Source organism: Chanodichthys erythropterus, chromosome 6 (assembly GCF_024489055.1).
Source record: "Chanodichthys erythropterus isolate Z2021 chromosome 6, ASM2448905v1, whole genome shotgun sequence".
NCBI classification, from domain to species: domain Eukaryota; kingdom Metazoa; phylum Chordata; class Actinopteri; order Cypriniformes; family Xenocyprididae; genus Chanodichthys; species Chanodichthys erythropterus.
The window spans coordinates 10,315,591-10,330,634 of NC_090226.1; the positions used below are offsets into that span (position 1 = coordinate 10,315,591).

The following is a 15,044-nucleotide window of genomic DNA, read 5'->3' on the forward strand; positions in this document are numbered from 1 at the left end:
AGCAAGCAGATTACAATATGCAAATTATATATCTAATTTATAATAACTAGGCCTACATATGTATAAGCAAATTATACATGTATATCAAATTAAATATATTTCAAGGCTTTCCAATACGTGAATTAGTGATCTCAATGACATGTAAAAAGATTCAAACGTGTTAAAAGAGGTTGTCTTGATGCACTTAAATGATTTATTTTCAGTGTTTTCCTACCCAAAAACATAATTTAGACAAGGCATTAGGTAGATGCCATTCATTAAAATGGCTATTATCACGATCTAGTGACTGTACTAATCAATCTCCGAATAACGGATTCTATCGATTATGTCTGGAATAGATTATAACGGGAAGCTTTCAATACGCATGCGCTTCCTCTCCTCTCCCTTTCTGCCAAACCGTCGGCCATGGCCCCGATTGTGAGTACGAGCAAGTTTCTTAAAAACGACAAAATACATTATGTCATGCCCCTCTAGGCTCGCAGAAACCAGTGCATATTAAAGCTGAACCATAGAGTGTCTGAGTAACTTGATTAACGAAAGAATTTGTGCATCAGCATTGTTTTAAAAAGCGTTTGTTTATCGGGGGTCTGAAATTAGGCCTGCTCGTGAGCAACCACGTTGTAGCAGCCAACAGTTAGCGGATGAGTATTTCTCTTAGAACCGCCACAGCATAATCACTGTAATACTGAATGTTTGCTGCAATGCTGATATGTATTGAAAATGTAGACAGTTTATATTTTGTATTTTTTTTAAAGCGGTTTCGTCACCAAAGAATTGAAACCACGAAGCTAACTTTGATATATGGCTGCGTTGAAATTTTAATTTCACATATACCCCAACGTTTTTAAACACTTTTCGTTGTGTCTTTCAAATATGTGACACTGTAGATCGTTGTCTCATATGCTGTCAGATTCCCGTTTCGCTAGAGCTCCTTTTAATGAATGACCGTAGAAACGTACCTTTAACATTAATTCAGCTCTCCATATCTTATAATGTAAGCACTGATCTTTATTGATTTCATTCTGTGTATCTGTTTGTGTCTTTCAGAAAAAGCAGGTGACCAAGGGTGGGAAGAAGAAAAAGCAGGTCCTGAAGTTCACCCTGGACTGCACCCATCCTGTGGAGGATGGCATCATGGATGCTGCTAACTTTGTAAGTGTACATAGTTTTTCTGATGCATGGTGCACACACAACTGGATATCTCCAATCAGATTACCTGACTGTTTTGTATTTTTAAAGTCGCATGAAACAAATTAATTTCATCTACTTTTAAATGCATGTTTTAGATCTTATTGCGAATATTTCATTCTTGTTTCGTTCATTTTTGTGCAGCTCTGATAAATGGGATGGGTTGATGGCTTGCAGTTGTATTTCTATATGATCTAATAGGCATGTCTGCTTGTCTCTCTTTAGGAACAGTTCCTTCAGGAGCGCATCAAAGTGAATGGTAAAGCTGGTAACTTGGGTGGTGGCGTGGTCTCCATCGAAAGGAGCAAGAGCAAAATCACAGTGACATCAGAGGTCCCCTTCTCTAAAAGGTAAGTCTGAGATTAGAGATTCACTTTCCTGAGGTTGAATGCTTATGAAGGGCTGATAACTGTTAGCTTATTGCTGTTATTACTCTGTGACCATTATGTTGAAAATTGAGAGCAGTTAAAATTAAAATGAGATGTAAAAGTAGTCATTAAAATAATGGAACTGAGAAATTCTGTGTATACCTTACCAAATGGCAGAAGAGAACATTTGTGCACTTTATATGGTCTTTTGCCATTATCACTCAATTGCTGTTATTTCCAGTTGGAGATTTCACCTAATACTTTACAGTAAGGGTTAATTTGTTAGTTTAGTTAATATGAACTAACATTTAACAGTACTCATACATAATATATTAATCTTAGTTAAAATTAATCTCAACATTTACTGATACATCTTTAAAATCAAAAGTTGTATCTGTTAGGATGAGTTAAAGGGTTAGTTCACCCCAAAATAAAATTTGTCATTAATTACTTGCCCTTATGTTGTTCCAAAACCGTAAGACCTTTGTTCATCTTTGGAACACAAATATGAACAAGAACAAAAATATATTTTTGATGAAATCCGTCCTCCGATAGACTGCAACACAATTACCACTTTCAAGGCTCTTTAAGGTAGGAAATTAAGATATTTTTGATGAAATCCAATGGCTCAGTGAGGCCTCTATTGAGAGCAAAGCCACCGAGCCTCTCAAGGTCCATAAAGGTACTAAAAACATTTAAAACGGTTCATGTGAGATCAGTTGTTCTACCTTAATATTACAAAGTGACAAGAATACTTGTTGTGCGGCAAAAAAAACAAAATAACGACTTTTCAACAATATCTAGTGATGGCCGATTTCAAAACACCACTTCATGAAGCTTCTAAGCTTTACGAATCTTTTGTTTCAAATTAGTGATTCGGATCTCCTGTCAAACAGCTAAACTGCTGAAATCATGTGACTATGGCACTCCGAACCACTGAATCGATTCGTAAAGCTGTTTTGACATCGGCCATAACTAGATATTGTTGAAAAGTCATTATTTTATTTATTTATTTGGGCGTACAAAAAGTATTCTCATCACTTTATACACGTGCAGCGCTTCAGGGTTGTACATCAGAATGCGGACTCTGTATTGGGTCACGCTGTACACATGAGCAGCATGACATAGAACACTTTGTTTTTTGTGCAAAAAAAGTATTCTTGTCGCTTCACAACATTAAGGTTGAACCACTGTAGTCAAGTTGACTTTTAACAATATCTTTAGTACTTTTCTGGGCCTTGACATTGGTAATAATGTTGCAGTCTACTGGAGGTCAGAAAGCTCTCGGATTTCATCAAAAACATCTTAATTTGTGTTAACGGTATAGTTTTCAAACCTTTTTCTCATAAATTGGAAAACGCCATTGTCATGTAAATGAATGGCAAAAACGCATAGCTTAAGTTTTCAGTTTAGGAAAACGCATAAGTCATCCGTTGGATAAACTGTGTAAACTGCCCCTTAAGGCTCCGGTATACTTCAAATGAAATCGAAGAACGAACTGATGTGGCGTCATTTCGAACAAAATCAGGCCAAAAAGAAGTTCGTTTTGTGTTCTTTTTGGAAGTTCAAAATGGCTTGCCAAAGCGAACTTTCAGGAAAAGTTCTCTTCAGCTGCAAAACACATTCGTACTACTATTGGTCAGTGATGATAACGTAATAGGAGGTGTGCGCTGAGGCTCCGCCTTCACTCGCATGGGTTGCGTCTTTGAGTCATTTCGTGTGTTGAATTCATTGAGGTAAGATCTCCGCGGGTGAAAACATGAACACACTGAATAGCCGCTTTATAGTACAAAATGAAGTTGTGCTTGTAAAAAAAAAAAAAAAAAAAAAAAAAAAAAATGAGGCACTAACACTGTTTTTCATGTTTGATACTGTAAAGCTGCTTGATTTTAAGAAATCTATTGAATAAAGTGCTGTATGAAGACGTGATGTGACTGGAGTGCTACTTTGCAGAGCTCGAGCTAACATTCTTATGCTGTTATGATAAATGCTTGCTGTCTTCTCATTTTTGTTTATTTTGTTACTGAGAAGAGAGTGCACGGCACATATTTACATATTCATATAACCGTCGCTCTCAGCGGTGTGGGCGATGGATGTTCGTTTACAGTATATCGCTTCTCACGCATTTCGAACTTCGTTTTACCCCTAAACGAAGAACGAAAAAGAACTTCGTTTGAAGTATACTGGGGCCTTTAGTCATCAAAAATGGAAGGGAACTTTTTTTTTCTCTATAAATCAGTTTTGCAAACTCTGCGCTGTAGCTAACTTGTAAGTGTTGCCATTGACTAACAGCCCACATATTTTGCAAACTGAAAGTGTTGTGCACTGCCAATTCAGTCATTGATTTGAGATGTTTTAGATTCATCCTTATCTGTAATAATAAACTGAAGTATTGTGCTTGCAAACATGTACTACTTGTATTATATATAGACTATAATCATTAATTTCTTTTGATGTGACTGCATGCTGAATTCCAGCCTGCTTACTAGAAAAGCTTTTCAGAAGAGCTGTTCTATTAAATGCATAAAAAAGCAGCCCATACTGTAGCTGTAATGTCAGCTTTATTATTGTTAGTGTCTTTAGATATATCAAAAACATTTTGAGTTACTGTGGTGTATGGCCTATAAAGGTTTCTCATTTTTCTTTTATTTTGCAGTAGTATAGATGTTAATTGTTGAATAGGTGGAATTATTATTTGTGTAATAACTGTTATTGCACAAGTTTCGAGCAAACTTTTTATGAGGCATTACATTAGGGATGCACCAATATGAAAATTTTGGCCGATATTGATAATTCTTTATATTTGAAAGACGATAAATCTATATCCAAATGTTGATGTAATTTTTTTTAAGCCTAATTTCAAAAACAAAAAGTTCACATTAAATGACATGTCCAAAGCACTTCAGCATATACAGTACAGTGGCCTATAGTTTGAACCACTGTAATATTTCCTTTAACTTTTTCTATTAATTTTACACTCCTATGGCCAACTTAATAATAATGGACATGATCCCATTAATGGAATGATTTTAATTAAACCATATTGTTGAAAATGAGATGAGAAATAAAACTAATTATTAATAATGTACCAACTTTTTGGAAGAAACATCTTTAATATTACTGTTTTAAATAACAGCATTGCTGTTTGAGTTGAATGAACACCGGTAAACTGAAGCGCTTTGTTAGCGGGTTAATTAACTCAAAACGCATCATATATGAGATTAATCTGATATTTGTTCAACAAACAAATTACAACTTCTGCACAAAGAGATGCAAATGCACAAGTGAACTTGAACCAAGTCGTGTGCTAGTCAGAATGTGTATAACTTCTGTTATGATGCACTTTTTCTGTAACAACGCACTGAAAGACAACTAAACCCAAAGATTTAACTTTTTTTTTTTTTTTATACCAATAGTGTTCTCATTATGTCATGTATTTGACAGTCCCAATCATAGTTATTAAAGTGGTGCGTTGCTGTTTGAGCTGTATGCACTAAAGTGCTAAAAAGGTGCTTAAGATGATCACTGGTAAACTGAAGCGCTTTACTACCATGCTAATTAACCAAAGCATATACAGAAAATAACCCAATCTTAAAATTTACAATGGCACAAAAGGCTGCAAATGCACAAGCGAACTTGACTCTGCTAGTCATGAAGGTGCAAGTCTGCTGTGGATGTGCTTATCCGTAACAATGCGAGCGCACAAAGAATTCACAACATTTATTTACTGTAGTGTTTTCATTATAATTTTATGTAGCCTATATGACAGACTTGTGCTGCACTTAACTGTATTTTCCTTTTTGAAGTGATTCCAATCATATTTCAAGCAACTCAAAACCACCCTGGTGAACAATGCACATCTGCAGTGTCTCAGATGATGATAATTTTTATCAGCCTATATATATATATATAATAATTTTCTTCAGTCTGATAACCATAACATTAAAAATGAACATATAATTGACCAATATGGTGGCCGATATATCACGCATCCCAACATTACGTTTTAAATGTATTGCTGCTGCTTTTGTAATATTGCATTCATTTCTTTTTTTAGTAAGTATTGTGGCATGTACAGCTTCTCAAACATTTGTCTGAGAAGCAAGATCTGATCAATTAAGATCTTTTTGATTACCAAAGTGATTACTTTGTTTTCCCCAGTAAACCAAATGGTGTGAATACAAATCAGTTACTTATAAAACCTATATCTATATTTATAAATAGTGACTTTTAGTATTACAAAATTTCAAACTATATATGCAGGGTTCCAATTTTTTCCTGACATTTGTGGTTGAGAACTTGTATTTGTAGTTTTTGAATGCACAGTGGAAGAGGCTGTGATCTCGGACCTGTTTATAGTGTTTGCCCATATCATCGTTTGAAACTGAGTGTCATTTGTGACTGATCATACTTTATATGTTGTCTTCAGGTACCTGAAGTATCTTACCAAGAAGTACCTGAAGAAGAACAACCTGCGTGACTGGCTGCGTGTAGTAGCGAACACCAAGGAGAGCTATGAACTACGCTACTTCCAGATAAATCAAGATGAGGAGGAGGAAGATGACGAAGATTAAATCCATGCCACTCTTTTGTAAATTCAATAAATTTTCAAAAGAAATCAGTTTCTTTGTTTCTGGTGTGGTCTTTTCAATATGTTCAAAACATTGTGCCTTTTTCCTCTGAGGGTACAAAAGTGCTGGAAAAATCCATTTGATTTATAATTATGCATTTTCTTTCTATTTTTAGAGCAACAGAAGTCTGTTCCTTTCTTTTACTCCATTAAAGCATATAGGACTCTTATACCACCACCACCAGTCAGACGGGACCAATGATTTCCATAGCAACTAAAGTTCGTGCACTAACAGGGTTCAGAGAGTTCATTTATCAGGGAAAACTTGCATGATATGTTAGTACAGCGTAAACCAGCCTGAAATGGTTGATAGTTTTAGCTGATCTCCCAAGCTTGTGCCAAACTCTGGACCAGCTGAAAAGTGTAAAACCATACTAGACTGGAAGAACCAGCTTGGGTTGGTTTATGCTGAATGTATTTTTCCCTATAATGGTATTATGGAATTGTATTATATGGTTTTTAATGGTTCTTAATTGTTTCAGCGTGCTTTGAAATTATTTTAAATGTCTTTGTCTCGCTTGATCACGGAGCGTCTCGCTGTCGTATCCTTGGCAACGGCTCGTGATTCACGGGTTGTCCTGAAGGAGGTTCACAAGAATAAATTGGATTTTTTTTTTTTTTTTTTTTTTTGAGAGGGATTCAATTATTTATTTATTTTTTTTAATTTTTAAGGAATACCGTTTCGTTTAAAGAACAGAAACCCGGAAATTTTTAACGCTTTGCTTCACCCAAAATGCAAAGGCAGAATGACTGACAACTTCAGTCACCATTCACTTTCATTGAATGGAAAGATGATGTATTGAAAGCGAATGTGAACATTATGCTTTTTTTCTTCTGTGGTACACAACGTCAAACAGGGTTGGAACTACGTGAGGGTGAGTAAATAACAGTTTTCCCCCTCCTTTTTTTTTTTTTTTTTGTGAACTGTCCCTTTAAAACATCAATAAACTCAGGCGTCAGAGATGTGCGTTAAGCCGTGACCTTGAATGTATAATTTGTTCGACCTAAATTTGCAAAATAATACAAAAAAGCAGGACAACTAATTTTTCCCCACCTCTTATTATGCGTTCCCCTCGCCTGACTTAAAAGGGATTGTGAGGTAACTTTCTCCCGTATGTCTCCCGGTATAACCTCTCATTCCTCGAACTTGAGCGGGAAAAGGGCAATGCCACCGCGAGACGGGTGCACGCGCCACCGCCGCCACTCTCAGTACTAGTTAAGCCGGTGAACAGCACTAACTAGTTGTGTCGGGAAACTATGGGATGGATTGCCATGGCAACCGACCAGACGTCACAATCTGGGCATGTGTGTTCCATTTTTGTCTCTTTCTTATTTTCAGACTGGAGGATTTGGATAGAGAAGAAGGAGAAAGGGAAAGATGTTTTAAAACAGGGCAGCCATCTTTTATTTTATTGAGAGCATATTAAAAGAAAATTTTACCTCACCTTTTAGTAGACGTCTCCTCTGAATCTGAAAATCTGGGCATTGAGAGGGTTAAGTTTCAGGACTTTATCCCTGTATCTCGGATGTGATTTTCTTGTTATGCGGTAAAGATGCCCGGATCGCTAAGCAATGAAGATGAGGGGCAAGACGATATGGATTTTGAGGACGACGTGCCAGGTGAGGGGGTAAAGAGTCACAAGGGAGGGAGAGTTCTGCCCTTCACAACTGCGCTGCTACGCCTAGTTGAATGCGGAGGAAAAGGGGCTTGACGCGCGTGCGATTTATTATAGTCTCAGTAGCTTCTGTTCTCACACCGGACACTGTTCATCCAAAAATATCGGCGCACTGTCCGACTGTATTTGAGTCACTAAAGCGCGACTGTCCGCCGGCAGACCATCTGTCTGCGATTCTCTTTGAGATAAATTCGTTTCTCAGCTATGTTCGTATTCCATCATCAGGCGGTTTGTTTTTACAGGCGCATTTGTCTTTGCATATAAATGAGTTATGCATGCACCCACTGTCTTTTTTCTTTCCAGTCAGGCTGCTCTGATAATGCACCCACTGTGCACAATGATATCTAAATCTGATGGACTGTTTTAATATAAAGTCTAGTGCATGGAATGCTGCAATCATATTGTAAAAAATAGTATCTCTTGTGATTTATGCATTGTTTAGAGCTGATCTAAACAAAACAAAGGAGAATCATCAGTTTCCCAAAAATGGTGTTATGGCATTCCTCATAGGAATATTTAAGGTCTGATGGGGACAATGCTACTTTATGGTCACAGTGTCTTGTAAAAGTAGTGCATGTGCTTGACAGAGCCACGTGTGACAGGAAAACATCAGCTACAATGATCCTCAGCCTCTGTGGTCTATTTGAGGGGCACAGACTTTAGCCAAGACAGTCCACGGTATCTTATAAGAGTTTGTTTTCTACGCTGTAAAAACGTTTGCTGAATTTACAGTAAAAAAATACAATTGGATTCAATAGGTTTGGTGATTTTAAATTTGACACTTCCTAACTGTATATGTCATTGAATTATATAATGATACAAATCACATCTGATTGATATTAATATGTTACTGATAATGATAGAGTTTATTAAAATGGGCCTCTTTAGTACAAATCAATTATAAGGTGATTCATCATTTTTACTTAAAATGAGCCTTAAATATTTGTCTGTAAATGATGAGGTAGGCTAGTTCATAATTTCAACTTCCATTCATTTCCAGTAATTTATAGTATAATTTAATGTCTTTTACTAATATATATATTACATTTTTATTTACAGTGTAGACCTGTGGTGTGTTGCCTGAAAGAGGGGCATTTGCTTAATTTAAATTAATGTTATGTAACTGATTTTTTGGTGCGACTTCAGAAAAATATTGTTGAAAAGTTGTTCTTCATGTTGGTGCTGGATATTTGGTTCTCCAGTACATTTAAGGTTAACTCCAAAGCCAATATTCTCCATAGGTTCATCACTGCTGTTTAACCGTATCCTTACGATGTCACTCTGTCTGTTTATGCTTCTTGTGTCGGTGAAGGGCGTGCATCTTATTTTAAAAGAGACTCATCAATCATGTTTTTTTTTTTTTTTTTATGATAGATTGGTCTCAAAAGCCATAGATTGTGAGAGCAGGGTTCTCAGTGGTGTATTTAAGACCCAGGTCTGCCTGCCTGACTGCCTGCCTTTTTCATGGCCCTCAGTTCAATAAAATCAATACATTTATAGTTTTTCGCTCACAGCATGGTCTAGGCTGCCTCTGAATTAGTGGTGAATTAATCACATGACCAACCTGAGCACGACTATCTCATTTGCACCCCAATTGCGTATTTACCTTCTTTTCTTTTTACGAGGCGGCAACATGCCGGAGATGAAGCTGCTGAGGGCTGCAAATGGTTTGAAATAATGTGCAATATGCAGAAGAATTAATAATTGAGAAATAATTTATGAGCCAGCATGCTCTTTCCGTGTAGACAGTAAGCCCCCGCATGTGCTAAAAATGAGAAATCTATGCAGTGGAGGACTGGCCAGGATTTTGGGTTATGCTTTTAGTCCCATTCACTGTGATTGCTTTCATTGAGTCTGTTGTGCAGGCCAGAACATTTTCACAGGTTCCATTACTGAAATTATAATGAGGTGGCTGATGCATTTATGGTGAGATTAATAAAAATGTATCTAATATTTAAGATTTGAAATAAGCTTTTCAATTAAATAGTTGTGTTAAACCACTGCGTTATAATTCCTGTACAGTCAGATTACATTCAAACAATTCAGCTCTAGCTTCTCGGAAAAGAAACGTAAAGCATATTTTTCTTTTCAGTTCATTACAGTGAATCTACGATGCAGTAATGTGATAGGACTTGTATTGAAAATGTAGTTTGTATAGTAGGCCATCAAAGTGAAAATTGCAAACAGTACTGTTCACTGTACGATCCAAACACTGCAGAGCACATGACTGGTCCCCTCAGTGAGGAGCAATGAAGTGATCACTGGTGCATGCCCTAACCGCAGATACAAAAAAAAACAAACATGATTTATAAAAATGCTAAGAGAAAGTAAAATGATAACGAATTCAAAAGCCAGCTCAAAATTTGCATGGTTTTTAATGTTATTTCAACTCCCTTGGATTTGGTTAATAGATGTGCATTGGCTCCGTTAAGATATGCACATGTTAATCAGTTAGTTTTGAATTGTTGCATTCCTTTTGTGCCACATCAGGAAAAAAGGATGGAGCGATTCCAAAGAGTGATTTCCCAAGATTTTCAAATCTCAAAATTCATAGCAGATTCAATGGATAGCTTACCCACAAATTAAAATCTGTAATCTACTCACTCTTATGTCATTAAAATCAAAGCCTATATGATTTTTTTTTTTTTTTGTGGATTGCAAAAGAAGACATTTAGAAATTTTTTTTCCTCAAACAATGAAAATCAATGACTGTCATTATATGCAGGGCTCCAGACTGCGACTAAATGGTCGCATTTTGTGACCATTTTTCCTGTCTGTGCGAGCAAAAATGTGCCGCAACCACCACAACGTTGCCCAACATAATGGCAAATGTAATAAAAGTGGAACAAAACTGCACTACTCATTTGTGCTTCACGGACCGTTTATCAGTTCGGACCAATGTTAGTGCAGCGGCAATGCAAGCCGCAAGCTAGAGCTACTCAATGGCCGATCTTGATCGCACGACAATGTTACTATACAACGCTGGGAAATCAAGTAAAGAAAGCATTCGAATTCACCACAGAATTAATAACATCGCTTCGAGATCTAGTGAGAAAGTGTAGATCAAACAGCGCTGACGTGGAAACCAGGAGAAACATTGTGTCATGAATGAACAAGTTATAGAGGGCCTTAAGTCTCCACAAATGAACAACATTCACCATGGATTTAATGTAGAAACACTAACTATAACCATTGAAGTTTGGCAGGAATAGTAAAATGCTTTCAAGTACTTCACACATCTTTTTCCAGCACTTCAAAACTCTAATATTATCATATTTAAATGTTATTTTTAATGTGATGACCAATTATTTGTCCATCCTTCATAGATTACCCCCATTAATAAAACTAAGGCCCAGTTTCGCAGACAGGGCTTAGGTTAAACCAGGATTAGACCGTAGTTCAATTAGGATATTTAAGTTTTTATAAACATACCCTAGAAAAAGACATTGCTGGTGTGTATCTTAAGGCAAAACAGTGGCAGTGATATATTTTAAGATATGTCAGTGCAAGTTGCTTTCAGTTAAAACAGCTTAAACATGCATTTTAGTCTAGGACTATCTTAAGCCTTGTCTGTGAAACCAGGGGTAAAAGTTTCAAAATGTAGGAATACTCTTATTTAAAAATAAAAAAGACCATTAAATTACCATTGTAACCAGGAGGTGGCTGCCATTTCCAGCCCCTAATATATATTTTCAATCATTTTGCTTTTTAATTATTATTTAGACATTATGAATGATAATGCTGCCCTCAAAGGTTAATCTGTAGCCTTGCAAACTTAAAATAAAACTGCACATTGTAATTCTGTAAGTCTATTTATTACCAAAGCATTTGTGAGTAAGACAGTGGAGATTGGGGAGAATGTAACTGTGCTGCATTTTCTGCTAAATTTTCTGCTTGTGCTCATAAAATTTTCAGTAAGGGGCTACAGTGCACCTTACTAGTAAAAAAAAGTTAGTCTGGAGCCCTGATATGGACAAAACATTTTTCAAAATGTCCTCTTTTGTGTATTGTTCAGAAGATAGAAAGTCATGCAGGTTTGGAATGACATGATAGTGTGTACATGATGATGTCATTTTAATTTGTTGGTGAACTATACAAACAAAAAAAAACAAAAAAAGATAATTTCATGATGAAAAACATTCTATATTTCCTGCCCCATTCTTGTTAGCACTGTTTCGTTTGTACGTCGTGCCTCAACAATGAGTTTCAGTTTATGTTGATCCTCATTAGGACGCATTAGGGTGAAACTGATCCAAAGTCATTTGAGTGTTTTTTTTCTTCTTCTTCCTCTATTTCCTCCACTCCCAGTCTGGTTTTCTTTTACATAGTCTTATCTTTGAAATTGAAAGATTATCATGAGCTTCCCTCTGCTCATCGCTCTGATTGGTGGGGGTTATTTTTGGAAGCTGCGCTGTGAAAGCTGACACTCCTTCCTCTTTGCTGGAGTTTGTGCGTGTGTGTAAATCATTGTTGCATCACACATTTATGTCTGTGTGTCATCAGTCTCTGCATCAGTGTGTGTCAAATTAAAACATCTTATGAATTTTACCAACAAATTACTGGAGTATATGCATGCTGGAATAAAATAATTATAACATCCAAACTCAATCACAGTGGCTTTGTTCTAGTTTTATGGGTTATTAGGACATTAATTTTAGACTGCTTTGCTTGTGTACTTGCAATTTTTGCCACTGTATGTCTTTGCAAAGCAGCGCAAGGTTTGTGAATTAGCCTTGGACTTAGAAAAAAGGATGTAGTATTAAGAAAGTAGATACAGGGCCTATAAAACTTGAAGGTCTCAATGAGGAGGTGTTCGAACCATGCTGGCTCATCACATTAACGGTGGGGGCACTATTAACATACACAGTCTGTCAGACAGCTAATGCGTTTTCCTGTAAACGCTCTCCTTCTTAAGAGCGAGCCCGGCCGTGAATCCCATCTCTAATGGAGTGCGCCAATGACCTAGCCCTTGTTGCAAGGTCAAAGTTACCCCAATGTCCATGCTTAGCTGATACAGAAATGTATGGCTGCAGTCGTGACATTTTCAGGCCTGGTACCAGTAGCAAATGGCAACAGCACAGCTTTTAAACACCTGCCGGTACCTGGCCGAGGCTCTGTTTACTCGGGAACATGGCACAGAACGACGTGACTGCCTATTGCAGTGATTCCGGGATGCAAAAATAGCATTTTCCTTGCATATTAAATTGGAATTGGATACAGTCTTGACACTGAAAAAATACACTTCAGCTTATTTGAATTGATAGATTAATATTCACATTGGTTTGATTTATAAATATGAATTTTCACCTGAATTCAACATAAATCAAATCCCCTAAAAGTCAGCTGACAATGTAAAACCTTTGCAAGATATCCCCACTTCAAGAGTGCTGTGTTGCATCACCACGATTGTAAGTGAGACATGAATGAAGATGAGATGTGAGCTTGATGCGCCTGGCAGGCAGCAGACATATTCTGCCGACATGAAAGAGCCTCCCTGTGAGATGTACTGCAGACGCACTGCCCTAAATATCCGTCATCTCACAGGCAACTGCTCTGTTTATGTGCAGAAGAAGATTGAAATAAGAAAAAGCCTCCCAGCGGCTGACAGAAAAATGGGGAGCTCTGTATTTTATGTGAGTAAATACCCAAAATGCCCTGTAGGGCTGCAAGCCGGTCTTGAACCGCGTAGGGGCTGCTCTCACTGGAGCTGAAGTCCTCAAACAGTGGCAGCTAAATGAAGGTTAAGTGGATTTCGAGGATAGCATCCAAGAGGCTGGGAAAGCCCCATCTCTGGCAGCTCCCACGGGGCGTGGTGGGCTGCGGGACAGGGCTTTAGCTGATTGACTCCACCACACGCACTGCATATTTTATGGGCCGCCGTCTGAGCTGACGATAGGCAGTCGGCAGGAGTCGTACCATAGAGCTCTGGTTGCAAAGGATGCCTCCCTGATGTCTGTCTCTCTTTTTTTTTTTTTTTTTTTGAGCTTAGCCTTTTTGACAGCATGACATTATTGAAGTGTTACAGTGAATATGTGCTGCCAGACAGTAGTTTTTTGTTTATGGTGAGAGATTCACAGTTCAGCAGGTGGCAGAGACCTCACCTCTCTATTTTTGCTCCCCCTTCAGTGTGTCAACAAAAAATTGTCGCTTTTCCTCAAACGGAGTGAAGGAGTCTCCGCTTCACAGGCAATCCCCCAGCAGAAGATAGACAGACAGACAGACAGACAGACAGATAGATAGATAGATAGATAGATAGATAGATAACATAGAATGTTACACAAACCTGTAATAATTAACTATATTAAATTACACAAAAATACTTTATGTATTTAATCTCACTTTATTAGTGTCAATGACGTGACGTAATTTTTTTGTCCAAAGGCCTTAATAATAATAAAAAATAAACAAAGATATGACATCCAAAGTATGTAAAGTAGTACAACTTAATCTCTTTTAGTGAATTAATTATATTTTGCTACATATAAATGTATTTAAAAGATTTTGAAGTGTCAAAAGGTCATTCGGTTTAACCATCCAAAGGCCAATACAGCCATTTCATTTGTTATTAAAATGTCTTAAAATGTAATAAATGTATATATTTTTTATTTTGGCATGATATTATAACATCATATATCAATATAGTGCAAAATGGTATTAAAATTATGTGTAGAAGTCTTTGCTTCGTTATGAGAAAGAATGTCCATGTACATTCAGAGTAACCGATATAAAGGGACCATTTTGGATCAAGTCATGCGGTCAATATCATGTGACAGGATGTGGTACCATTCAGACACCTGCAAAGGACCACATGGTCATGAAGCAAACTAACTAACTCTCTCTTCACTATTTGAAAAATTCATGTTTCACTTGCTCATACGCATGTCCCAAAACATCAGGTTATTCGGTGCAACTGCTAAAATTGAAAATGTTGTAATATTTTAAAAACTTTACTAAATATAAAATGTTTGATTGTCCTTTTGCTAGCTAGATATCAGCCTGTTGGCATTGTTTGAAAATATCGTCATTCGGTATAAACCAAAAGTGTCATTTGGTAAAACTGAAATTTTGGTTAAAGGTGCCCTAGAACTTCTTTTTAAAAGATGTAATATAAGTCTAAGGTGTCCCCTGAATGTGTCTGTGAAGTTTCAGCTCAAAATACCCCATAGATGCTTTTAAATAAAT

The 15,044-nt window shown here is 36.9% G+C and overlaps 2 protein-coding genes across 2 annotated transcripts in view; both read left to right on the forward strand.

Moving 5' to 3' along the window:
- Window positions 1-364: 364 nt before the first annotated feature.
- rpl22 (ribosomal protein L22) lies at window positions 365-6,180 on the forward strand. The gene is made up of 4 exons (XM_067387235.1): window positions 365-417; window positions 1,048-1,152; window positions 1,414-1,538; window positions 5,986-6,180. Exons 1-4 carry the CDS (start codon window positions 406-408, stop codon window positions 6,128-6,130), a joined length of 387 nt encoding a protein of 128 aa, XP_067243336.1. The 5' UTR covers window positions 365-405; the 3' UTR covers window positions 6,131-6,180.
- Window positions 6,181-7,739: 1,559 nt separating this feature from the next.
- chd5 (chromodomain helicase DNA binding protein 5) overlaps window positions 7,740-15,044 on the forward strand; it is a 43,369-nt gene continuing 36,064 nt past the window's right edge. The window contains 1 exon segment of the mRNA XM_067387236.1: window positions 7,740-7,806. Coding sequence (XP_067243337.1) covers window positions 7,740-7,806 — 67 coding nt within the window.